This window comes from Alligator sinensis, unplaced genomic scaffold (genome assembly GCF_000455745.1).
Source record: "Alligator sinensis unplaced genomic scaffold, ASM45574v1 scaffold1060_1, whole genome shotgun sequence".
In the NCBI taxonomy this organism is placed as follows: domain Eukaryota; kingdom Metazoa; phylum Chordata; order Crocodylia; family Alligatoridae; genus Alligator; species Alligator sinensis.
The window spans coordinates 500,919-518,649 of NW_005842907.1; the positions used below are offsets into that span (position 1 = coordinate 500,919).

General features: G+C 55.8%; 1 protein-coding gene across 1 annotated transcript in view; it reads right to left on the reverse strand.

Annotated features, from left to right (window-relative positions):
• The window catches only part of ZFHX3 (zinc finger homeobox 3), a 91,827-nt gene that overhangs the window by 20,639 nt on the left and 53,457 nt on the right, over positions 1–17,731 (reverse strand). Inside the window, 3 exon segments of the mRNA XM_025192233.1 lie at positions 2,167–2,367; positions 2,618–2,754; positions 14,337–14,444. Coding sequence (XP_025048018.1) covers positions 2,167–2,367; positions 2,618–2,754; positions 14,337–14,444 — 446 coding nt within the window.

Consider the following 17,731-nt stretch of genomic DNA (forward strand, 5'->3'; position numbering starts at 1 on the left):
GGCGTCTGATAAGGTTTTATTAACTGGAGCCTCCTCCAAGCGCGTCGGAAGGGGCCCGGGCCACGACTTCCTCGCAGCGGCGCAGCGACCCAGCGTGCTGCAGGCCGAGACGGGGACCGCGCCGGGGACACTGCTGCGCCTCCCGCTCTCCCGGCGCGTCGCGTGCAGCGCGGGAACGCGCCTGCCTGGCCTCAGCCGGCTCCATTCAAAGCACAAAGCCCCCCTGCCCCAAGGGCAATGCCCCCAGACCACAGCCTCGGGGGGCGTCCAAATGAACCAAGACAAGCGCTGGTCCCGGCTGCAAGGAGATGCCCGGCCTTTCCTTCCCGATCTCGGCAGAGGCCCGAACCCGCCCTGGGCGGGACTGGCCCTTCCTACGCAGGACTTGCAGGGACCTGACCCGATCACTTCTGAAACCCATACGGGTGCATCAGGGCTTCTCCCTCGCACAGCAGCTCATAAATAGTTGGGAGAAGGCTGCGTGTCGGGGTGATAAGGCACTCCTGTCCGGTTGCAGCCCAGCACGTCTCAGTTTGAATACGGCGTGCCCGATGGACTTCATTCTCCACAGCTAAGAAAAGCAGCAAGTGCAAATGAGAAACAAGGAAGATCAGAGTGGGAAGAGGATGACGGGGAACAGGAAGCAAAAACCAACTTGTACCCTTCTCATTTTAGGCAGACCGAGCCAAACGCTAGAGGTGGAAAACCTGGCTTCTAAAACTGCACCCACAAATAACATGGTTTAGAAATCCAGCTCTGTCCTAATTGCAGGCAGGATTTAGAGACTGTCTTTTAAAGCGTGCCTCTAATTCTGCCTGCATTTAAACCTGGCACTGGAGAGAGGAAAAGAGCATTAGCCCGAAACGTATAGTAAACGCTGCACGAGGAAAACATCTTGGGGGAAATCTGGGCATCTCCTGCTGGCCTGCACCACGGGCTGGGAAGCTGCAGAAATCTCTAGGCCCACGGGTCTACAGCCCCAAGCGCTGTGCAAGACCTGCACACCCATGTCGGGGAGAAGTCCCTTTTAGCCCGTGCACCACGGGGTGTCACTCAGAAAAAGAGGATCCGCTGAAGCTACGGACATTTCCCATCACGCGCTGTAAGGACAACTTCCTTCTCAAGCTAGCTGGAGAAAAGCCTCCATCAGAGACCACGTGAGAGCAGGACTCCCGGGTCTGACACCTACAGCAGCGATGCAGAAGAGAGAAAAGAAAAGAAGTCTGACATGAACATCCTGGTCCTGACCATACTCTGCTGACCTCAGGCTTTCGCCATGGGCCTGGAGGAACGGCACTGGTGCGGACGGACAGCCACGTGACGGGACAGCCACCCTGGGGAGAGCATCACAAAAGTGGCTCCACTCTGAACTACAGGTTTTGATGCAAACTTAAACACTGGCGTTTTAACCAGTGAATTTAAGGGCCTCTATAGCCACGCAGTAGTCCACCTCACCTGTGCCAGGTGCAGGCCGTCTACACCGTTGTTAAAACTACCCTTAAAAAAGTAACTTGTTACACAGGACAAGTATTGCTGCTTTGGACTGACTGCTGATTTCTCTCAGAAGCAACACAGCAGACGTCCCATTTAGTCCCCTGATGATGATCTTCGATAAATGACTGGAGCACAGAGTGTGACGTTCGTCACAGCACCGAGTCCCATGACAGCCCCAGCCTGTGCTTGGGACAAGCCTGAGAAGGGAAGCAATCATACCACTTCCCAAAATTACGTTTTAAGCAGAAACCCGATCCCCGATTTCCTGCAATCTGTTACTCTAACGACCCTGGCTAGCCTGTTAGGCGAGTGTGTGCGGACACAGCAGCACAACTCAATCACAGATCAATGGGTGCATCTCCCAGCTGATCCTCTTCAGTGATCGTTAAGGGGGTGTTTTATTGAATAACTGCCCTGGGGTCTCCGAGGAAGAGATTTCTCCTTTAATCCAGTTCCCCGACGGTGCAGAACCCCGCAATGCCCAACGCAAAGCGCTGGTCTCCACGGCCAGGACAGCACGGGGTGGGAAAGGCGAGCAGCCACAGCTCTGGCCGGAGCAGGACGCTGCCTGCTCCCACGCATTACAGCACTGGTCCGTGGCATCTGGCAATGCTGAAACCGCCTCGCTCCCCCGGGGAGGCGGCGGCTGCCCTCGGACGCCCAGACACTTACCGTCATGATGAGTTTCTCCACGCAGTCGGGTGACACGCTGTGCAGGTGTGTGAGGTGCAGCTGCAGATGGATCTTGTTGTTGAGCATGTCCTGGCAGAGCGGGCAGCGGAGCATGGGCTGCACCGAGTGCTGGGTCATGGCATGGACCCGCAGCCGGTTCACATCCGTGTTACTGTACTTGCAGTACGGACACTGGTACATCTGCAGGGCGAGACGAGACACACCGCACTGACTAGAGCACGCGACTGCCATAGGCACCACTCACGCTTTCTCCTACCTTATCGCTTGACTCCAGTAATAACCTGTGCCTTTCTCCCACCATCCAATCATCACCTTTTCATCATCACCTAATTTTATTTTCCTTTTTTGCTCCCGACACCTACAAAGCAAATCAACTGCCTCTAGGTGTTTACCGCTTTCCAGCCAGTGCTGCTTCCCTCCTGTGCCTCACCTGCTCCGGTTTGGTCTCCTCTGAAGTTTTTGACCATTTAGAGGACAGAGGTGACTCAGAGCTGCTGGGAAATGACATGCGTTTGGAGGATGCTGGGGACTCTGTCAGCTCCTTTTCTGCCTGGCTGGCTGCTGGTGCTGCAACACAAAAAAAGGAAAGAAAGAAAGATTTGTATTATGACATCCCCAAAGAGGTTTACACTGGATGCAAACATCAGTAATTCCATTTGTGCTCTTCCATTTTCTCACAATGCACGCGCAGGATTTGAGAGAGGACGAACTTCTGGGCTAACCTGCATCTTACCGCACATGCCGAGAGAACCTGAGCGTTTCCTTCTTGCTATCTGCCATTACTGGCACTAAGAAATAAGGGCACCGTGACGGATTCTTTGCTATAAACAGAAAAAAAAAAATCACGCTCGCCCACTTGGGCGTGCTCAAACCAGCTTAAAAGCCGGCAGACGGAGAGGCATCTTCCCTGGCGCTTGCACCTGACAACACGTGGCCAGGGTTTCCACGGGCAGGTGCATGCACACGGGTCGAAAGCAGGATTCACGCTGCCGCCCTGAGCGTGCGGAGGGTCCCAGACGGCGCAGCAAGCCCCGTGCAATGTGCTGGTGTGCACGTCGACTGAGGACCGCGACAGCACGACACAAAGATTCCCGCCTGGGTCGTGGGAGCGGCCCCACCTTCTTTGACGGGCGGCCCCGATTCTGGAGAGGGCGGCGGTCACTTTGTGCGCGAGCGCCGCGGGCGGTCCCGCCGGCATCCCCACGCAGCTGCTCACGTAGAGACTGGTTTGGACGCAGACGCCAAGTTGTGCTGGATGCAAACCAGAACCCATTAATGGAAAACCAATTTTTATTCCTTGAAGTCAAAAACAGCGAACAAAACCAGAACCCGCTCAGAAATTATTCCAGGAAGTTGGTCCGCTTCCCAGAATGCCCAGCGGGTGACCTTTAACCCCGCGGCTCGGTAGCCTGGAGTACGCTAGTTTGTAGGACATCTATTATTTAAAAACTATAAGGACAAGTGTATTACACAGCCCCCCCAAACACACATTCATAACAGTACTTTAATCTGTCTCGAATCGACTTCAAACCCATTTCGTTCTTAATGGGAGTTATTCATTTTCACTTGAAAGGTAATACATGACAGCTGGATATTTAACGTGATGGATTGGCTGCCGATTAACTAGGTGCTGCACCGTTCTCAGGCTGGCTCCCCACGCCCCGCGCCCGAGCCTTGCCGTGGGACCGGCCACGGCCACGCTCAGGAGATGCAACCGGAGCACAGCTCGGGTACGTTACTCCCACGTCCAGGACCCTTTCACAGCGACCAGGGTGGGATTTATTGAAAGACGTGCCTCGTGGAAGCCAGAAATACAACGCACGCATCTAGCCTCCATCCCCTCCTCCTCCAAACCCCAGCTCTAAGCAGTATTTACAATACAGAGAGTACGAAACCACGTCCAGGAAATGGAAGTCAGATGCTACAAACGGAGAAAAAAAAAAATCGAGAGAGACTCCACGCTGGTCTCGTGGGACCTGACGAACAGCAGGGCTCCTGACCCGGTCCGAGCGGCCAGAGTCACCGCTCAGGGTTTCATCCGGTGGCTGTCAACGCAGGCCACTGCTGTCCTGCTGCACCCCAGACGCGTCTCCCACGCCCCGTCTCTGACTGCAGTCCACACCTGGAAAAGCACAGCGTGCTTAGTGCGAGCCCCAGGGCTGGGACTCGGACCTTTGCGCGGCTCGTCCTGCCCAGAGGAGGCCAACCCTGCAGTTCGTTAGCACAGAACACGTCAAGGCTGTCGGGGTAAATCTACAGACATCGAAACACAGCGCCTTTCTGCTCCCTGCCAGAGAGACGGGCTCCGGGTCTACGCTTGCTGCCCGAATCTAAAGTCTCCCTTGTGGGTTACAGCTGGAAATTCATTAAAAAGGTTTCTACACAACTGAAATGTACCTCTCTTCCTCCCCAGTAACGGTATCACCGCACGGTACAAAACGGGGCATGGAGTCTGTGGGTGAAAGCTGCCTGTGTTTCCCACCCCCGACCGAGGACAACAGCCGTCCGCATCCGACTGGAAGCAAACAGCCCCAAGGAGCGGCCCCCGCTCGGGAAGACGGACACGGAGAATCCCTAGCAAGAGCCCATTTGCCGCAGCAGGTAGAGGACGACCCAGTGCTAAATTACCTTGGTTGATCTTTGTGCAATGTGAGCAGAGCAGACCCAATAAGGAGGTTAACTACTGCTGACATGGTCCACTCCTCCATTTGACCTCAGACTTTAAAATGTCAACCACAATCAGGAAGTCGGGCATCAGCACGAGTCAGGCTGACGATCCCCAAGCCGTGTCTGCGTGTGGCTAGGGAGCAGGAACAACCGGCTCCTCCAAGATTTAGGATCCCTGCACGTTGCTCAGCTCGGGTCGGTAATTTCGTCTGCCGCGTGGTTTTGGGAGGAACTCTCCGGGCGCCGTATCCATCAACTTGTGCGTCAAGGCTCTGAATCTTGGTTATTCTACGAAACTACCGATTAGTGCTACTGAGAGTTACAGGTGGAAATCGCCAACGCGGCACACGGCAGGGGAACAAGGACCGTGCTGCGGCGAAAGAATGATGAATGCAGCCACGGGGAAGTCGCTAGCGACACTTTTCCACGTCTAAGAACGCAACTGCTTCATAAACGAAGCACGGGCCAAATACCGGCTCAACTGGATTTGTCAGAAAAACCAATCGCCGTTTCGGAGCCAACGCGCGGTGAAAATACGCTTTCAGAAACGTCCAAAACGCGACGTCCTCTCCTTCGACAACCAGACTTGGGGTAGTGCCTCCCAGACGAGAGGAGGCCCGGGCTCTCATCTCGGTGGTGCCTCTAACTCTGCACGTTTGCAGCCCTGGACATGTTGCTAACAACCGCATTTTCAGAAGTAGCCGGTCATTTCTGGGAGCCTTGATGGGATTTTGTTCGCGGAGGTGTTGAACAAAGGCAATTCTTTCTGACGTCAGTTTGGCGTCGCAAACCCTCAGCGACTCTGAACATCAAGCCGCGGCTGTCTGAAGCATGCATCCTACGTTGGCCGAACTGGATCACAGACAACGAGGGCTGGAAGGGAGCTCAGGAGGTCACATCTAGTCCAACCCCCTGCTCCAAGCAGGACCGGCCCCAGCCCCAGCCCCAGCCCCAGCCCCAGCTACATCATCCCAGCTGGGGCTTTGTCTGCCCGGGTCTTCAAAACCTCCAGGGATGGATCTAGACTCCTGGGCTGAGCTGGCAGCTCCGCATTGCCTATGGGCACGGGGCTTCCCTACAGACGATGCAACCTGCTTTTGGAGCCGCCTGTTGAACAGGGCGGCCCTCGGCGGCCTCTCCTTCGCAGGCAGCGCAGGGGCCTCCAGGTGACCCCTCCCCATCGCTCTGACTTGTGCAGCAGACCCGGCTGGCGCTAAACATCCCAGAATTGGGGAAAGTGAAGGGCAATTCAAACACGTCCGTTCACTTGCCCCAGCTGCGACATGCAGCTGATCGGGCCCGTAAACCTTGACCTCTCTAAAGCAGCAATACGAGCGCTTGCCTACTCCAGGGGAGGGGGCAGAGGAAGCAGCGGCTACGCTCTCAGCGCGGTCTGAAAAATGTGCTGGGACGCTGGTGCTAAGGGTCCCTTTAAAGGTAAAAACACCCACTGGGCTACCAGCAGTGGGACCACAGGTTCCTGCTGGCCAACAACCAAGCGAGTCTACTCCGTCGCAGCCGAGCACACAGATGATCTCAGGGTCCGCTATCGCGGAGTCGATGGAAGTGTCCACAACGGAGGAGCGAAGGACTCTCCGAAGAGACAGACGACATTACTTGCCAGCACACCCGGCAGACGGCGCGGCCCACCGGTCCGCGTGTGGGCTGGGCTCGGCGGCCCAGAACAAGCTGAAAACCTTAGTTCTCGCTTTCCTCTAAGTCCCTGCTCCAGAAGGGACGCAGCACAGACCTTGCCACCGCTGGCATTTGGGAAGAGATCAGGACTCCTGGAAGAAACGAACCAAGAACATGACAAGTGCCCCGAGTCCAGGGGGCCGCGTGTGGAGACGGGCCCCTTTAAAGACTTCAAGGACCAGAAGCATTTGAGGACTCAGCGTCAGGCCTGTTAATGTCGACGAAACAGAAAGAAAGATTGAAAAAAGACATTTTGCCGCCACACAGCAAAGGCCCGGCACGGCTGCGAGACAGGCTGCCGAGGGCCACTCCTGTTGCTGGCTCCTGCCGTGACTTGCTTTTCAGCGCCGTGGAGGATTTGCTTCCTCCTCCGTCTTACAGGGTAAAGCGCCCTGAGAAGCGGTCGCCCGTCTCTCTCGGTGAGCCCGGGGGGTCCCACAGAGCCAGCTACCCTTGATCCTTGTGGGAGGCCAAAGGCAGTCGCCACCCCCACCTTTCAACCATCAGACTCTCTCAGCTAAAGTACCACTGACAGCCCCTTCATCTCAACTTCCATCTCCCAACCCAGCAACATAATGGAGGAGCCAATTAAATGATTATTAATTCATGCTGCTTTCCGTAAGCCAGAGGTTCTCGTCTCCCTGCATTCCGTAAACCAGCTCGCCACCTGCCCGACAAATTTACAGCAGGGGTTTTGCTTTCTCCATTGATTAGGGAAAAAAATCCCTTCCTCCTAGCTCAGCAGCCAGCCTTGGCGAACTTTTCAGCCGCGCTACAACGCCACGCTGCCCTGGTCCGAGGGCAGCTGAGATCCCGCGGCAATAGAGGGGGCTTCCTCTCCAGCGAAAAGGTCCTTCAGACCTCCCCCCAAAACCTTCCAGGAATGACCCGCGCAGGGTCACAAAACTTTGCACCGGACATTAGCCCGCAGAGCGAAGTCTGGCTGCCTTCTCTGCGGACAGCGTCGTGGCCACAGCTGCTTATGGGGGAGCTGGGCAGGACGTTGCAATCGTTCAGGGGCTCCTTGAAGGAACTGCCGGCCATTTCTGGAGATCCCACGGGGCTAGCTCATCCCTTCTTATTCCCGCGAGTTTTGGAGCCTTCTCCCTCCTGCTCCGGCTGAGGCGGTCGAGCCGTCCTGTAGCCGCCAGCTCGAGACCCCACCCCAGCGTCGCCCAGTGCAGCCGCCTTCTCCGAGCCCAGAAGGAGCGCGCACAATGTACATTGATATCGTAAGAATAAATCCAAGGCAATCATGCCATTGAGGGAGTCTCGTGGCATAATAAGCCACGAGAGCAGAGCTCGCGCCTCACCGAGATGGAATTTCCTTGTCCAACACGGCAGCATTACTGCACGTTTGTTCCTTTTTGTGTTAATAATATATGGTTAGGATGTTTCTTTCTGAAACACTGTCCGTTTACATTCCCTATTCCCCAAAGGTCCCATTCGTTCTAATGAGACGCTGTAGCCATACTAACAGGATTGTACATCGCCTGTTGCCCTACAGGATTTTTTCAAACCCACATTTGTGATAAATAACACGATCGTACATAGACGGAAGTCAGGACACGGGTATTTGCAAGTGCACTTCTGCGCAGACCTTTCTCCTCTGGCCTTTGAAAGCAAGGCCCTGGGAACAGTCAAATGGACTTGTTCCTCCACTGCCGCGGCATCCCTGCCAGCCTATTGCGACTCTGAACAGCCGATTTGTTAATTAAATATTTACATCACGGCACCCAGAGGCCTCAATTAGGATGAGGCCCTAACTTTCATTAGAGGGGTCTATGCATCGAAGATGGCAAGCAACCCGTGAAAAGTTTGGTTCTTACATCAACCAAAAATCCCGACTTCCCCCCCTCTGCTCGCCAGACCAGGCGCTAAGCATCGTCGGCACCTCAGCAGAAGAGGGACTCGCAGGAGGAGAGAACGGCAGCCCTCCGGGAAGGTGGGGACTACGCAGGGAAGTGCAAGGGCAGACAAGGGCAGACCAAAGCTCGTGCGATGGCCAAGCAGACCACGTCACGGTGCAGCGTGACACGACAGGAGACCAAGGGACCAGGGCGCAGCAGTGTCCAGAAAGGCCTTGGGAGCCAAGGCAAAGAGAGCTTCACCCTGACACGAAGACTGGAGGAACCAGCAGCGAGAACACAAGGCTAAGGGCAACAATCCCGGCACAGGAGATGCTATCGAGAAGCCTGACGTAGCCGAGGTAGCACCAGATGAGGGGAACCGCAGCAGCGCGGTGTGCGGGACGGGGACTGTGAGAGTGTGTGAGCACGCACGTCCTAATTTCCTCATGAATAATCTGGAAGATGGAATAAGCAGTCTGGCTATGTGGCAAGTCACTGAACTGGCGAGAGTTGCGAGGCTCAGTGGAAATAAGAATGACTTCAAGAGCCCTAGAGAGATTAGAGACGTGGCAGAACAGGCAGGAGCGGCCACGCGTTGAAACAGAGCTGATGCACGGAGGGGAAAACAGACGGGAGCACCAACAGCGAGGGGCAGGGCGGGACGGCAGTGCCCGACAGACCAGATCCTACGGGTACTACGGGCTCCTCTACTGGGAAGGAAAGCAACGGGCAAATAGATGAGACCTAGTGCAATTGTGCAGCGTGACCAGGGCTCAACTTGTTTCAATCACATTTTTATTCCGTGTTAAAAGTCCTGAAAATACAACACAGCACGGGCGGGTACAAGACTAAGCTGTGTTTTAACCATGCTGGGAGAGGGGCTATTCTGTATCTTACATCAGCAACTGCCGCACAGGTGAGGTGTCAGGGTGGCAGCACGTTATGAACCCAGATGTGGGCTTGTACTGTGAAAGGACCGCAGGAAGGCCAACGGCAACCTGCGGCTCGACACAGAAATGCCACCCATCTCGGAGCGCGGAGGAGACGGCCCTCGCTGCAGGGCTCCGGCGAGACGGCACCGGGGACTCCGAGTGCCATGCTGCCGAGAGATGCCAATAAACCGAGGAAGTTCAGAGAAGAGCAACCACACCATGCGAGAGAGGCAAGCAGCAGTCTCCGTGCATCGATCGGCAGCGCTAGATGCAACCAGGCAGACAGGAGCTACCCGACAGGCCAGACGGGCGTAGCCAGGACAGTGGGAAGAGCTGATGCGCGTGGGAACGTCCCTGCGAGACGCTGCGGAAGGGGCTCTGGCAGGAGCGGTGGAGTCTCACCGCACGGCAGACAAACTGCTGGGCCCTGCCATGCGAGGACTGGCTGAGCCGGGCCCTGGGCTGGGGGCCAGGGCTCCCCCAGCTCCGACGCCTGCCCCCGCAGTCCTAGGACCAGAGAAGAGCGAGCCCAGTGCCGAGAGGACCGTGTCTCCACTGCTCGGATCCCAAGACACACAAGTAACACCTGCTCCTGAAGATCAGGCTTGGGCTAACGGGGTGGCCGCAGCGCCACGCTGCAGCTGAATGTCCCGTGGCGTGGGGAGGAGAGTGGTCCCAAGGTACGAAGGGCGCCTCGGCACCTGACTGCTGCTGGATGTCCCTGGGATGGGGCTTGGCACCCTTACCCTCGCCGCCGAGCCCTGGCCCCTCTACAGCGCTCGGAGGGCAGCGCTGTGGAGGGGACGGGCCGCACGGTGCAGCCCCTTTCCCCAGCCTGGGTCAGACCTACATGGGCTGCATCTGGCCTGGGGGGGCGGAGGGTGCCAACCCCTGCCACAGGAGCTCAAGGCACTTTGGAAATCCCTGGCACCTCAAGGATGAAGAGGAGCGACACCGAGCTGCCCAACCGCCTGCAGCCCGAAGATCCCGAGCTGCTCCGCCGCGCCCCCTTTTCTCTCCTTTCCTATCCTCGAGCCTTCTCTCCGTCTCAGCACAGAGTATCTTAGCCATTAAGTGCTCGACAAAACGACGTATATTAAAAAAGGGCAGGGGGAGGGGTGGTAATAGATTTCCGTCAGGATGTGCCTGACCTGTTTTTTTCAATTTCAGTAATTAGAAAGGCAGTGGGCCTGTAGGAATTATTCATAAGCTGCAGGAGCTGTGCAGTATACATTTATGTTAAACATGTCAAATCCGATGGAAATCATGCCTGCCAGCACCAGACTCCATAAACACACTTTTCTGCAACAATTTCCCAGCTCTTGGCAGCCCGTTAATACCTCCTTTAATAGCAATCTACCATGGACTGGAATCAGGGATGCTCCATTGCACTAATTGCTCCGTGTTAGGTGAGCATCATGGATTTAAAAAAAAAAAAAAAAAATCATTTAAAAAAAAAAAAAAACCACAACCCTTCAGGCTACTCCTCTAGAAATATTTCATTTCAATCTATACTTTAAGTAGGGATATTTTTCAAAAATGCTGACATACTAAGTCTATACAATTGATAACATGCCAAGAAAGTCTCTCGTGCAGTGGGGTTGCTGGGGGATTGAGGTGGTCTTTCATATTTTCTGTTTAAAAATATTAAAACAAACCCAAAATTCTTCAAGTCTCCAATTAGTCTCCCCGGATCCGACTCGGGGCTTTAGGTGGAAGCCTACACTTCCGCTAGCGAACGTGAGCATCTCGAATGCAGTCGTGTTTTCATGCAGTGCAAACAATGTCAGGCAGCGACTGCATTCTCCTTGTGCATGTGGGACGAATCTCGTGTGACTCGCGCTACGAGGCTTTGCTCAGTGGCTGAGATTTGAGAGCTGCCTTTCTCCTCCGGCACTAAAATTGGAAAGAAGGAAGCAGGAAGCTCCACCTCCAGAAGCACTCAGCCTGCATCACTTGAGTGCTTAGAAGCTGTTTAATCTTAGTACTGGAGTGAGAAACAGAAAGGAACAGGCCCAATCCAGAAACAGGAAACATTAGCAATTTGCTGCTAACCCAATAAATAATTGATTAAAAAAAGTCACGCACCATCCTGAATCCCTATGAGAAGCTGCTGATTCTCACGAGCCTCTGGCCAGGTTCCCGGGTACGGCCCTACGGACAGCTTTCCGACTGGGGAATGCCAAAAAGAGACTTTTGGTGAACTGTCATGTTAAAGCATCTGTCATCTCCGACTGGGACGCTGTGACCCAGCACTGCTGCTTTTTGCCCAGTCTCAGAGGGGACTGGACTCGCATCCAAAGGAGCACAAATCCTCAATTATGCATTTTGATTTGGAAATGACTCTTCATACGTACAAGATGGCGAATGCTTCTGGGAGGTTACTTGAAAACAGAACTTCTCTGTTCAAGAATATCCTATTTTCAAATTAGAAATACAGGAAATTTTCAAAGGTCTGTTCTGAAAATGGACCGTTGTTATACATTTGCCATGAAATAGGAAAACCCAAAGTGAAGACGTTTTCCCCCTTCACAACAAGTCTCTTACACGCGACTACCTCTGCCGCTCCCTGCCAGGTAGCCGGGGCTGTCCTGATGCACTACTGTCCTGCCTCTGCAAACAACCGTCGTAAAACTTGACGTTTCCGCAGCAGCTTTTCATCCAAGGGCCTCACACTGCTATGCAGAAGTGGATGGTATTTACTCCGGTCTGCAGGTGGGAAACCGAATGCGCAAAACAGTGAAATAGTGGCTAAGCGCCACAAGGAGCCAACGGCAGAGCTAGGAGCAGAACCCGCTCTCTTGGCTTCCCGTTCAAAATCCTATTTACTAGCTCACAGGAGGGCCTGGGCCTGCCTTTCCTCCTTGTCCTGCTCTCCCACTGTTGTCGAGGGAGTTTGGGAAGCAGAAACCACGCGGGACTCTGCTGTACGATGACACGTGCTTTACAGTCGTATTTCTCTGGAATAAATGGATAGGGGATTACGTGCTAAGAAGCTGGGCTCCAAACGGATCACTTCAGCACATGCTTAAACTCCTCTGAAGTCGAGCCCTGACCTTGCAACTTGCTCTGCACAGACCTCACTCAGCGAGGTTGTCTAGGTGCAGGGGTCTGCCTGCGTGGACCCAGTTATGCGGTCTAGGCCTGCAGACAATTTTTACAGCTAGCCGGATTTGGAGCTGCTGTCCGGCAGGCTTCCTATCCATGCTCTGAATGGAGCTAGCACTGAGACCCGGCTTGGGATTTCACAAGGCAACGAGAACGTCAGAAATCTAAACCCAACATCCCGATTTTGTGCATGAATCGGGGATTTCAAAACCATTTCTTTTAAATGCATCCCTAAAAAACAGCCTGTGTGGAAACTCTCCTCTGAACTGCTGCAACCACCGCCACAAAAGCATCCTGCTGGGCCCCGAGATAGGGGGAGCCCCTTAACATTTTAAATAGTTCAAACAGGTCCTTGCACTCGTTGGCACTGCACTTCCTCTTCAGTGTTGCTGCCCATGCTCCTAGCTGGATGCCCGCTGGTAATTGCCCCATCGCAGTAGCGCTACAGGGCCCGGCTGCAGGTCGGGGTGGCACCGCACACACTCGCACAGGGCAGTCCCGGCACCCACGCCCAAGCAGTTTTGCCTGCTGGGGTTTACACAGCACGTGTCAAAGGACAACTGATCCTCTCGGTCTTGACAGGCCCTGCGGCAGTGAAGGGATCAAACCTCTTCATGGAGCTGAAACCAGAGATCACGCTCTGCCCGCAAGACCTGGGCGGGAAGGCTCTCTTCAGCTGCGGCTGGTCGGCAGGCAGCTCTCGCTGGAGCGGGACCTCCAGAAAGGGAGGCTGGCAGGGAAAGCGCTGGCTCTGCAGGCCAGGAAAAGCGCGGCGCTAAGGGACCAGATGTTTGTGTGGTTTCTTTGGTTACTCTGCAGACAAGGGAACATGCCTGGATCATTTATGCTCCCCCAGCGAAGGGGGGGCGCGCTGGGCTCTCTCACTTTGCCACGGAGGGAAGCCAGAGCTGCTCAGACTGGTCTCTACACCAAGGAGAAAAATCCCTCTTTCTTCCCATCCTGCAAGTGACCCCGGCTGGTCAGCAGGCTCCCAGCTGGAGAGAGAAGCGCACCGGCCTGCAGGGAGCCAAGGCAGCGCGGTTTCCTGCTCAACGCCACCAGGACTTTCCAGAGCTCCTTAACCGTCCTGGGCTGGGACGGTCCTGCCTTGAGCAGCAGGTTGGCCTGGGGTCCCACGCAGCCCTCCCCTGTGAGATCTCTTCCGTGGTAGCGAGCCCCTGGCCAGGGGAGCGGCAGAGCCGCGCACTTGTACGTGACCGACGTGCACGCAAAAGGACCCGTTAGATTTGAACCCGCCCGTGTATTTTCGATTTTGCGCGCGGTCCCACACATCTCTAGGGAAAAAGGGAAGTACGCGGCTGAAACTTTGCTTGCAAGGTCTTTGGGGCAGACGCCGTTTCTGCTGCGCACCTGCACAGCGGGGAGCAGGCCAACGAGGCTCGGGCTCTAGGAAACAAAGTGCCGTGCCGTCAGTCTCGACAGCAAAGTGTTAATGGAGAGCGGGAGCCTGCCGCCCTCGTGCCACGCCGCCAGGACTGCCTGACAGCGTCCCTTCAGTAAAGCAGCAGCTCGCTTCCTCCGTAACTTCCCGCTTCCCCCGTGACGTTACGACCGATTTGGAGAAGGACCACGCACGCGCGGGACGTGCTGTTTTCACGACCCCCCCTTTCTTCCCTCTCAGCTGTTTGCAAAGCCTAACGCACACCGTGGCACTGAATTCATGTTTTCAGGCTGAAACGAGGCAAACATTTTCCAGCGGTAACATGACCTAGCGGGGAGAGATGAGCGGCTGGAAGCCGAACCAGCTGTGGGAAACCGAGGGCGCTGGAACGTTCTCTGTCGAGAGGAAACAGAAACGGAAGAAAGCGGCAGCGTGGGTTTGCACGGGGCAGCACGCTGCGAGCCAGCTGTCCCGCAGCAAGGGAGCAGAGCCTACCTGTCCATTTGCTCGGGTCTTTGTCACTGCCACTCTCTTGCTCCTTAGCAGGCTCTTCAGGGTCGGCAGCCGTCTCACTGGCCCCTTCCACATCTTCAACTGCTTCTTCTGAAATGCAAGCAGTGAGAGAAAACCAGTAAGAGCAGAAGCAGTGACAGGAAGGGCTAACACAGCTGCAGAGCTCAGCACCGTCCCAACCCCGTCGCGCACGCGTGAAACAATGTCACGGCTGCGGCCGGCGATTCTGATTCACGCACGGCTATCCTGTGACGAGACGCGCGCGGACGCCGAGCGAGGTGGAGGGGTCCTTGCTGGGCGGCGCTGCCTGCACGCCTCGAGGGCTGGGACCGCAGGACACCAGCGTTTTTCCTGGCCTGCTCAAGCTGCGGCTGCCCCGAGGATGAATCCTGACCGGACACCCCCCCCCACGGCCCAGACTCCGACACGGAGCTGCACACAGCGTTTCTAGACGCAGACCCGCTTCGTCTCAAGGCTGGCTACACCTTCGACAGAAATGAAACAACGAGCCGTGAAATAACAGAAACAGGAAGAGGAACCCTGCCTTCTCAAGGCCTGGCTGCTGCTGGAGCAAGGACGGGCCTTCCTGCTGCGTGGAGCACCTGGACGACCGGCGTGCAGCGGCATTTACTCCCAGGGCCTGTTTCAACACTGCGAGTGCCGGAGGTTGCGGCGTGCTCCTGCCAACAGCCTGGCCTCCTCCACGTAATGCCACCCCTCACCCGGGACCTGCCTACGTTCAGCCACTGCTAACCCCGGCGGGGAGAAACACGCAGGGACTTATCCCAGGACAGGTGCCCGTGGGCAATGGCCTGCAGCCGTTCACATGTTGAAAAGCAGCTTGTTTCCTCCGTGAATAAGGAATGAGAGCAGCCCTGGGGAAACCCGTCGCGTGGGACACGCACTGAAGGCCCAAGCGGGTCGCTCCGAAACCCAAGGTGGAGAGTATAAAGAAATCACCCGGCCCGAGGGGGAACATCAGTGGTCACGGAGGCTCCAGCTCCTCTGACGAACTGGAGCTCGGTGCCACCGACCTCGAGCGCCGGGGGCCGGGCCGAGCAGAACCGCCGGGGCGCGGCGATGGCGGGACACCAGGCAGGGACGCACCCTCGGAGCTGGCTGAAGGACAGCGTGGCCCGCGCTGGCACGGGAAGCCTCGCAGCGGTGTGCCGACACCCGTGCACCCGGCCTCTGCTTCCAGGACGGTGCCGAGAAGCCTCTGGGCCGACTCCGGGCAGGCGGCCGAGCATCCCCTCGTGTGCTGCCGGGAGGGCTCAGCTCCTCCCCACGATTTCTGCACAACAGGCCGATGAAGCAAGAGCACCGCTGCTTTCCATGACACACGGACACGGCACGACGCTGCTAGTGGCCTTCCTTTCATCCCAGCACCAGGACGTCGTTAAGACAACAGAAAAGTAGCAGGAGAGGCGCTGAGATGAAAAGACTGGTGCCAGAGCAAACTCACTGGTGAAGGATAAGAGTGGAGCTGAGTGCCAGGGCATCGTGCGAGAAAACACCGCCGCGCGAGGGGGCAAAGGTCTTGCAGCTTTTGCACCCTACCGTACGCACCGACTAGGGTCAGGTCTGCACTGGGAAAGCGCGCATTTTTAACTATTCTAGCTGTAGCACGGACAGGAGCAGACATACTCCGAAGTTGCATCAGTTGGATACCCCGAGATAGAGCTGGAGGGGGACCTGACGCACATCCTCTCTCCTAGTGACGACACGCCTCGAATGAGAGGCTACCGCGAGAGAAGCAGCACAGACGCCCGCACCGGGACCCTCGGGGCAGCGCCATGCCACGCCACGCCAGCAACGTGAGGTGCAACAAGGGACTTGGCTCAATCTCCCGCCAGCACTGTTCTCCAGAGCCCAAACCCTTCAGAGCTATCTGGGTCTAAGGGGTCTCGCACTCCTCGCACAAGCCCCTGGTACCTTTAGAGAAGAAATCTCTCAGCAACAGGCAGAAAAATGGAAGTGATGGATGCAGAGCCTGTCTGTCCCCTTGGGGGCCGAGCAGCAGGGAGTTTGCTGGAGGGCAGGGCTGTGGGATCAGCACGTAAAGTCGTATTTTGGGAACTGAGATTCCACAAGTCCTCCCTCCGCGGAGAAAAACAGCAAGGAGACAGATTTTTTTTACTGTCTAAGAGAAGCGACAAGCCACAGGGTGGAGAAAGTTTCTGTTTAACTGGAGAGGCTGGGACAACAAGCTGGTAATTATTTAATGGGTTTTATACTGGAACGCAAACTCGGCTTTTTTCCGTCCCCGACTCAATCTTCTCCGCGATGCCTCGTTCCAAGACATTCCAGACGAACTATAATTGTACGGCGAGGCGGGCCAGCAGTCCTGCTGGCAACTCAAAAATGTGCACTTACGTAGCACCTCTTATCTGAGCAACGCAGGCTATTTCAACAAGAGGCCAGTAAATCCCCATCCCCATTTCGCAGACTAGAAAGCTGAGGCACAAAGCAAGACTCTGGGTTAAAGACCCGGGAGACAGGAACAGCCACCAGCATAAACCTGGCTCTCCTGACTGTGACTCCTTTGCTCCCGCCAACAGCCAGAAAGGCAGCGCTCTTACTTTGGAGGTCGGGGAGGGCAGCGCCGTCCCGAGCGGAAGCCGTCCTCGTCCCAGCGAGGCCGCTGACCTCCTCCCTGGCTAACAACAAAGAGCCGAGCCCGCTGCAATCCCGCCGACGGCCCAGAGGTGTCAGCATCTGCATGGCGAGGAAGACCGCGGCTACCCAGCAGCTGGATGCAGACACCGTCTGGGCTGCCTAACCTGAGCATGTGGAAATAATATACGTCTTCAAGTGAACTGTCTGGTTCTGGAGAAATAAAATAGGACATTCATAAGCAGTTACACCATCTGTCTTTATACCATCATCATCAACAACAAGGGGAAAAAATAGCTCTTTAAAATGGATGAGAGCCCAGGCTGACAGTAACCGGAAAAATGTGAGCTATGAATACCAATAAAGGTAGAAAAATGATTAAAAAACAAGGATACAAACGGCAAATTCCTCTCCCTGCTCAGCGTGCAGCCCACACCGACGCAGCGGCGCAGCCTGTTTTATCGGTCAGCCTCTCGAAAACAAAGCCACCGGCCGGGAACTCGCCGAGCCCCGCGCCGGCAACTCGGCTCTCGTCTCAGCCGCTCGTCTGCCCTGCCTGCTTGGACCGACAGGCTCTGGACCGCAGGACCAGGGCTTTATCTGTGCTTTGATTTTATTGCTAACACGGCAGAAACCTTCTGCAAGGCTGGTGCTTTCAGAGGGGAGGGAGAGGTAGCGGAAAAAAAGTTGCAGGAGATATGCTCTTCCATAGGACGGCGCCAGCCTTTCCAAGGGCAACTCGGGGATCCCCTGGCCCTTGG